The 8,499-nt window shown below is 35.5% G+C and overlaps 1 protein-coding gene and 1 long non-coding RNA gene across 9 annotated transcripts; one reads left to right on the top strand and one right to left on the bottom strand.

The window, feature by feature from the left end:
- On the top strand, nucleotides 1-1,339 carry LOC122314501. Of its 2 annotated transcripts, XR_006243723.1 has the most exons (4): nucleotides 1-132; nucleotides 265-423; nucleotides 692-851; nucleotides 1,119-1,339. It is a non-coding gene; the product is annotated as an uncharacterized LOC122314501 (long non-coding RNA). The 2 variants fall into 2 exon arrangements; XR_006243722.1 differs by lacking the exon at nucleotides 1-132 and having other exon boundaries at nucleotides 197-423.
- A 212-nt stretch (nucleotides 1,340-1,551) lies between these two features.
- On the bottom strand, nucleotides 1,552-6,365 carry LOC122314500 (filament-like plant protein). 7 transcript variants are annotated; one of them, XM_043130130.1, is made up of 7 exons: nucleotides 6,204-6,363; nucleotides 5,956-5,991; nucleotides 5,627-5,673; nucleotides 5,066-5,220; nucleotides 3,962-4,181; nucleotides 2,429-3,723; nucleotides 1,552-2,285 (listed from the first exon to the last, which is right to left on the bottom strand). In XM_043130130.1, the coding sequence occupies exons 4-7, from the start codon at nucleotides 5,174-5,176 to the stop codon at nucleotides 1,890-1,892; spliced, it is 2,022 nt and encodes a 673-aa protein (XP_042986064.1). In that variant the 5' UTR covers nucleotides 5,177-5,220; nucleotides 5,627-5,673; nucleotides 5,956-5,991; nucleotides 6,204-6,363; the 3' UTR covers nucleotides 1,552-1,889. The 7 variants fall into 7 exon arrangements, with proteins under 7 accessions (XP_042986064.1, XP_042986066.1, XP_042986059.1 ...); XM_043130132.1 differs by lacking the exon at nucleotides 5,627-5,673 and having other exon boundaries at nucleotides 3,962-4,178; nucleotides 6,204-6,365; XM_043130125.1 differs by lacking the exon at nucleotides 5,627-5,673.
- Between the last annotated feature and the right edge of the window lie 2,134 nt (nucleotides 6,366-8,499).

Genomic DNA, 8,499 nt, shown 5'->3' with positions numbered 1-8,499 from the left:
CAGTTTAATCAGTATCGATGCGATATTGCGACCAAGTTTGGATGGAGGCTGATGGAGAGATATTTGTCCCTCACTTTCTCCGAGGAGCTTGTTTGTCCATTTCGCCACTTAACAAAACACGTGATATTTCAGGTTAGACACTCAGCCTTACCTGGCTTAAGCTTGATGCCTCTCTATATCTATAAAAACTAAAAAACATCCTCAATCTCCATGGCTCATTCCTACGTACCCAGCTTGATCTCAAATCTTTTGTCGAGCGTGCAGCTCGAGAACATATTCTGAAGAGAGATCGTCATCATCATGCATTATTACGACCAGCAACAGCCTGATTTTGTTGGTGTTCCGCAACAGCCTTCTGTTGGTCTTCCTCAACAGCCTCCAGTTGGTGTCCTCAACAGCCTCCTGTTGGTCTTCCTCCTCAGTGTACGTGTGCTATGTCTTCTTGAATTTATCTGTGCAGTGATGGGTTAATCTATATTTTTTACGATTTTCTGGTTTCGATATTTTTACAATTCGAACAGATATAGCACGTAAATCCATTATATTAATAAATATTACAGAATTTACGTACTATCTCTATCTCTCTTTAAATTATAGAAAATATTTGAATCGGAGAATTGATGGCAATCATGATTGATGGGTTTATTTTGTTTAATGGTAATTAATAGTACGATGGTTTTTATACTCGCAGGGAATCCAAATTATGTTGCCTATCCTCCACCGCCAGTATATCCTCCTCCACCAATATATCCTCCACCACCGGTCGCTATCCAAATGAATAACAATTCAACGCGACAAGTAGAGTACGTCTACGTGACTCCAAAACAAGAAACGGGTTTACTCGAGAGTTGGTATCTCTCTCTCTCTCTCTCTCTCTCTCTCACAGAGTCCTATTTCCAAGCACTGAAAACTAGATAGTTGGACTGCTTGTTTGAATATTTTCTATAAATGGGGTTCCATTAATTGATCGATGTTAATGTCTGTTGTTCACTTTAATTTGGCAAAAACGTGTAGACACAACCTTTGTCATAGTTATGTTATAAAATGAATGGCATTTTTATAAAATAATACAGATTTGGTAGAGGGAGAAAATTGACAGTTTTCTGCTTTTTTTGCAGTTTGGCGCTGCTCTGCTGTTGTAGCTTTTCCATATTTCCTTGCTTGCAGAACAAAGAAGCTTCAGCGATTCAACCGAGCATGGTCACTTCACTTTGACCGCAATAAATATGTAGAAGGCATCATTTTCTCATACTTTCACATATGTATATGTGTTTGTGCTTTCCAATATTTGCATTGATGTTTGAATGGAATATACGCACAGCGCTGCAAGACTTTCTTTGTTTTTTGTTCATATATGTTATTGAAAACCTCAACTCTTAGGTAAACATTAATATGTATTGTCTTTTCTTCGCCGTTGATTACAATTTTCTGCAATGTAAAAACAGAACACGATTTGTGTAGCATGTAGTCAGTTTGCCGTTTCCAAGGTACTGTTTGGAGAGACCCAATACAGTTTTTTTATTCCAAAAAGAGCAGAAGTCAGAGGTTGGAGGAGTTTCGAAAGATTTGCAGAAAGCTCAAAACAAGGAAATGAAATTCAAGAGTAATTGGAAGAAACTTGAGAGAGAGTAATCTTACATGAAGATGTATTCCCACCATCATCCATTCGTGAAGAATTAGAATCTCGTTCTGGTGAATATTTCATTAAAACAGAGGGCTTGCTTGGCATTTGAGATTGCAAAGATCACATTCATGTGAAAAGGAAATGGAGCAAACTCTTTTGCTGCCAATTAAACGGGCATGCAATCCGCAGCTTTCAAATGGAAAAGAATCCAAAATTCTCTGTTTACAACTGAGAAACCACTTACTCCTTGTATTGTACATCCTCCCTAAATTAACCCACTCTTCGTACGTGAGAAGAACTTCGCAAACCCGTTTCGATTCTTCTCCGAAATGACATGAATTGACGATGCAGCAGCTGAAGTTGCTGAAGATGAAAATGGTGGGGAGTTCTCTTCAGTTTTATTTCCTATAGGGCCAGAACTTTCATCAGCCATTAGTGAAGAATAAGAATCTCTTTTAGGTAAAAATGTTTCATTACAATGCAATTTCCACAATCCTCCGTCAGCTTTAGGCATCACCGATGCACCTGCAGAAAGCTCTGATATGTTGGCAGTATCAATCAGGAAGTCCTCCAGTGTTGCTAGAGATTTCAGCTGATTCCCAAGAGATGCTATTGTTTTACGGCACTCTGCAAGTTTTCCAGTAGCTACAGCTATGTCCTCCTGATTTACACAAAATCCTCAGATCGTTATATATAAAGAAACATAATATATATGTCCATACATTGCTCATAACCAGAAAACAAGAAAATGATAGAAGTTCAAATATGCAACACGGTATATAACAAAAGTTCATGATGACTGACCTGTTTTATCTTCAATTCACCATTCGAGCTTGTAGTTTTCTGTAGTTCAATTTCCTGCCTCTCCCTTGATAGCTCTTCCTCTGATTTTCGACACTTAGCTGCAATTTCTGCTGACAAAGTCCTCTCTTTCTGAACCTCTACTTCTAAAGCGTCAACTTTTGCTGACATGGTCCTTGCTTCTGCTTCCATGCAAATGAGTCTAGACTCAACAACTTGCTTGGTTTCTTTCACGATGTTCAGCTCTGTTTGCAACTCCTCCAACTTTAGTTCTGCCTCCCTCAGCTGAAGCCGGGATACCTCAATACGGTCTTGACTTGTGGATAGAGCACCCTCCAGGTCAGCTTTCTGTGCTTCCACCTTCCCTAGCTTCTCTTCTAATTCAGCTTTCTGACGAGTCAGGGCTTCTAGTTCAGTTCTCAGGGAGTTTTCTCCATTACTAGATTGATTGGAAACTATTGGTGCAAAACCAAGGCCTTCACTCTTGGTTTCTGGTAGTGCAGCAAGTCGCTCCATCTCAAGAAAATCGTCCATGAGATCAATTTGAACAGAACAGGCTTGGATATTTCTTTTAACAGTCTTATCATTTTTGAACTGATCAAGTTCAGAAATCGGGGCAGATGCCCATGAGTCCGAGCAACTATGTTCACTCTTATTTGACTCTGAACTACTCATTTTGCGAGTATCAATCTCTCCCAAGCTGAGCCTCTCTCCACTCTCTGACTGACTATCTGCAAGGGATTCAACACAAATAGAGGAGGCAAGAGTGGATTTATGATCATTAACCCTGAATGATTTACAAGGCATTGATTTAAGCTTCTGGCACTCAGCCTCAAGCTTGGCCACCTTCTTTATGCTCTCTAAATGTTGCTTGCTGGCCATCTCAGCTGCTTGGGTACTCAAGTCCCTCTCGATCGTCCTGATTTCCAACTCTTCAGATTGTGATTGGAGCTCAAGTTTGAGAGCTGAGTTCTCCTTCTCCAAATATTCAAGTTTATGGCAAATATCAGGATCAACATTTGCATGAGATCCAGATTTAGCCACTTCAGTGTTGCTTTGGAGCTCAAGAAGCTGGCTCTCAAGTTTGAGTCTAGTGGTTTCCCACTCACGGGTTTTCATCATCACAGCTTCGAGAATCATTTGCTCCTGCTTCTCCCTTGTTTGTCTTAGCTGCCGAACAAGTTCTTTGAGGGCCCCATCAAGATGGCTCGCCCGATCTTCAAGAACTGAGTTTTGCCGAACTGAAAATTCAAGTTGTTGCTTTAGGACCACCACTTCATTTTCAGCCTTCTCCCATCCTAGAATGATATATTGAACTATGAGAAATATTTTTAAAGATGAAAAGAATACATCAATTACCATGTTTGGTTGAGATTTAAAAACTTATCAGGCAATTCATGCAAGCTTCTAGTTTGAAACATTATGAGAGAAAATCCATTTCAACTAATGTGCTGCAACGAAACATCGCATTTTGATTGGTTGTTCTTAGAATAAGAAATAGCAGACGCTCCCTAGCATTGTATGTGGGAGTATTACCAGCAACAGCTTCTTCTGCAACTTTTGCATTCTGCTTCACCAAGTCTTCTTTGGCGATAACATTTACTAAAGCAGCTGATAACTTCTCTGCCAGGCTTTGAATACTATCATTAATGTCTTTCTTTGATGAAGCGTCACTAACATCTTCAGCACTTTCCATAGCTTTTGATGTGGCTTCGGGTGATTGAGTGTCGTGACTAGGAGATGACTCGAATGCCTCCTGATTCAATGAGTTGATTATGGATAAAACAATGATCAACATGCATGAAAACAATATGACAACCTCATGCAATAGCTCCAAAATGCCCACAATTCAATTCTATGTTGGCAAAAGGGAAGAACACAGGTTTCTATTAGAGCTACAAATCAGGAAGCAATATGCAAATGTAAGCTGGGATTAGGGTGGCTGTTTCATTATTGTAAGCACGTGTAGTTGTGAGTTTCAAATCCAGTTACCATTTATACTGTCTGTGCTGTGATGACGTCATGGATCCTGCCTATATCATGGAGGTGATGTACAAGGGCAGACATTGCCAAGAATGCATCTGGGATTAACTTCAACTTCACTACTTCTATTGAACAATTGCCAAGAATGCTAGTCATCCTAGAAAATACGAGCATTCATTCTCCTCGTTCCCTAATGCAAATTTTGACATTCGAGCATACAGGCTTTAGTTGGCTACCTATCTTGTTAATTTGGTTCTACTCACTTTATAATTTAGTCACTGTGTTTAGTATAATGTTTTTAGGCTAAAGACTAAATTAGGTTTCTTTTTATGAATTGTAACAAGATGGTATGTTGCTAAAGTTTATCAATTAAGGTTTGCTCAGGCTTTTGGTTTACAGAAATTTTGTGTTCTTCAAGCTATGATATAAATGATATTAGCATCCCATCCCTAAGAGTAAGGGCGTTACAACCAAGTTTCCAACAAAAAACGCGGGGGGGGGGGGGGGGGGGGGGGGGGGGGGTGGTGGAAGAATGCAAAAAAGATGGGATTTTGTGATCATTATTAATTATTTAGTCAGTTAAAAGGCAACAAAAGAAACCGTCAGGGAAGTCATAATTTAACACATTCTAATTTTTGCGAGGATTCTGTGTCATACCGGATCATCAGAGTATCTCTCTGAATGCGAAGATATCGACCGCGAACTCTCACTTTCAAATGGACTTTTGTCAGAAGGCTTCCTCTTCCACAACCATTTCCTCTTTTCCATTGCGAAATAGTCCAACACCAACTAGCACTTCACTGAGTGTTCATCTACACACACATTTACACCATTTGCCGAGAGGTCACCAAAAAAATGTCTTAAAATCCTCCCAAAAATTGCGGTGATATGCAGAGAACAATCTAGTGGGTATCCAATTGCAACACTATTCCTCGTTGATAAGTGACAAAGCTACCACCAGACTGGTCAAGCCTTTAAAAAGCAGAAATGTACATACGCTTCAACAAACTCAAAAAAAGTATACAAAAAGATGACTTGGCTTATGATTCTTTCAGCTTTGCTTCAAATCCAATCCAGTTACCATCCAACTCTAACAACAAAAAATATATGACATCCATAGAACCAAAATTGGTTTCTCTTAGTTAAAAAGCCAAATGATAGCTTAAGAGTAAAGGACAGAAGACACAAATACATTCAGAAGATGGATTAAGTTTGCACCTTTTATTCACATTCAACACTTTGGTGGTTTCTGAAACACCCTCAAGCTTCAAAATCAACACAAACCGAGTATTTGAATTACGAAATGAGAACTTCCCCGCTGATAAAATTACTAAAATTTTCCAACACACATGGGTGAAAGAATTCAAAGCTAAAACAGGGGATGGTACGAATTTCCCGTCTAAAAGATCCTAGAGATGAGTGATCCATCAAAGCACAAAACCCAACTAACTTTTCCCAAGACGCGATAAATAATAGCAAATCAATAATTTTATATATTTAAAAATACAAAAAGAACCAATTAGAAGAGCAAGATCTGGATCAAATACCTTTGACTGGGAGACCAAAGCAACCTGGAGATTAGACTGGAGCCAGTCATCAACGAATGAAAACAAAAGAAGTTTAATGGGTTCAGTTCAGACTTGGTATGCAAGATTGCAGAAATATGATTGATATATAATACCAACAAAATAACTCTGTAAAAATCTGTGGAACGTCAGCGATTAATCAGATATATAAAACAAAGAACCAACAAACAAACAAACAGAGTACCAGATTTCCTTGTTTTTCACTTTACCTTTTTATTTCTTTCTTTTCCAAGATCGAGAAGAGGGAGCTGGTTTGTGCCTTGTGGAGGTGAAATTCCAAGGTGAGAGGAAAAGAGTGACCTCAAATGCTCTGACTTTTCAGCTCTCTTTAGATTTGAAAACGGGAGCTGCCCTTGTTCCCGCCCTCAGAGATCAGGACTTCTGTATCACAAATTTTCAATTAATTAGTACGTATTTCTTTATAGAAAAATTCTATTTATCCTCTGCACACACTGCATATTATTTTTTTTTTTGTCAAATGTGACTAAAAGGAAAATACTTACGCACCGGTGGTTAGGGTTGAGTAAAAATCTGAAAATCCGACTCCAACTCCACTCCGGCTCCAACAAGTCGGAGCCGGAGTCGGAGGATTTTTCCGGTGAGAAGTCGGAGTCGGAGTCGGAGTCCAGGCGAATCCGACACCGACTCCGCTCCGATCCGACTCTGATACTCCGACTCCGACTCCGCCTCCGATTCCGACTCCGACTTCCCACCGACTCCGACTCTGCTAATGTATATATTTTATAAATAATATATGTGTTTTTCTATATATTAATCATATAAATATAAATATAATAACAAGTAATATTAATGTATAAATACTAAAATGCTTAATAACATGTAACATTATAATACTAATGTATAATATAACATATAACACTAATATATAAGTAATAAATTTATAATAGCATTTAATACTAATGTATAAAAATTAAAATTGATTATATAGATTTTATATAACTATATCTTATATATTAACATCATTAGTTAAATTCAATAATATACTAGTAATTCACACTAGTTATTAGTTATAAACTTATAGTAAATAAGTTAATAAATATTAATAATTTACTATATACTAATAGACTAATAGTATTAGACTATTAGTATATAGTAAATTACTAATATATATAATAGTATACTATTAGTTATATATATATATATTAAATTAATATCTTTAAGTTATTATCTATTAGTACTATACTACTAGTGTAACTAGTGTTATCACATATTATTAGTTACTAGTTACTAGACTATAGTAAATAAGTTAATAATTATTACTAATTTACTATATATTAATAGACTAATAGTATTAGTATTAGTATTAGTATTAGTATTAGTATATTACTAATATATATTATATATATAATAGTATAGTATTAGTTAATATATATAAATTATAATAGTATACTATTAGTTAATATATATTAAATTAATATCATTAAGTTATTATCTATTAGTACTAGTGTAACTAGTGTTATTACATATTATTAGTTACTAGTTAGTAGTTATTACATCTAAGCTATCTAGTTATTAGACTATAGTAAATAAGTTAATAAATATTACTAATTTACTAATTTAATAGTATTAGCATTAGTGTATTACTAATATATAATATATATAAAAATTATAATAGTATAGTATTAGTTAATATATATTAAATTAATATCTTTAAGTTATTATCTATTAGAACTAGTGTAACTAGTGTTATTACATATTATTAGTTAATAGTTATTACATCTAGTTATTATTAGTTATAGACTATAGTAAATAAGTTAATAAATATATTAGTAACTAGTTATTACATCTAGTTATTTGTTATAGACTATAGTAAATAAGTTAATAAATATTACTATATATTAATAGACTAATAGTATTAGTATTAGTATATTACTAATATAATATATATATATATATATAATAGTATACTATTAGTTAATATATATTAAATTAATATCACAATATAATTACATAATTATTAAATATATTCCCTTGGATATAAAAACAATAAAAAAAAAATTTGTCAAATTTCTAATATATAACTAACTCTCTAAGTTAGTAATAATTAATAAAGTAATAATTAACTAGTGATTTTTTTAGTGAGTTAATTAAATAATACACATTAAATTGTTACTTAATTTTATTTTCTAATGTATTAATTTTGGTTAGATAAATTAGAAATCTCAAATTATATTTTAAAAAAAAATTGATATGGAAGCCCAAATCCGATTAGAGTTGCAAATTGTAAAATTGAAATGTTAATTGGGTCAAAGAAAAAAGTCTAAAAAAAAGTCCAATAAAAAAGCCCAACAAAAAGCCCAACTTCGACTCCGCTCCGACAAGTCGGAGTCGGAGTCGGAGCGGAGTGGGGTCTAAGCGGAGTCGGAGTCGGAGGTCGGATTCGGCCTCCGACAAAGTCGGAGTCGGAGTCGGAGGAGGCCAAATCCGACTCCGACTTTGTCGATGCTCAGCCCTACCGGTGGTAGCTCTCGCTGGTGCCTACCC

This window comes from Carya illinoinensis, chromosome 6 (assembly GCF_018687715.1).
Source record: "Carya illinoinensis cultivar Pawnee chromosome 6, C.illinoinensisPawnee_v1, whole genome shotgun sequence".
NCBI classification, from domain to species: Eukaryota; Viridiplantae; Streptophyta; class Magnoliopsida; order Fagales; family Juglandaceae; genus Carya; species Carya illinoinensis.
Note: the sequence above shows the minus strand (reverse complement) of the source record. Positions and strands in the feature narration are given on the sequence as shown.

Excerpts from the sequence above, each read along its gene's own strand:
- LOC122314500 (XM_043130130.1), bottom strand. The coding sequence starts at position 5,176 with ATGGAAAAGAGGAAATGGTTGTGGAAGAGGAAGCCTTCTGACAAAAGT. Across the intron at positions 4,182-5,065 it reads AGAGATACTCTGATGATCCG|GAGGCATTCGAGTCATCTCC; the intron begins GTATGACACAGA and ends TCATTGAATCAG. Across the intron at positions 3,724-3,961 it reads TGCAGAAGAAGCTGTTGCTG|GATGGGAGAAGGCTGAAAAT; the intron begins GTAATACTCCCA and ends ATATCATTCTAG.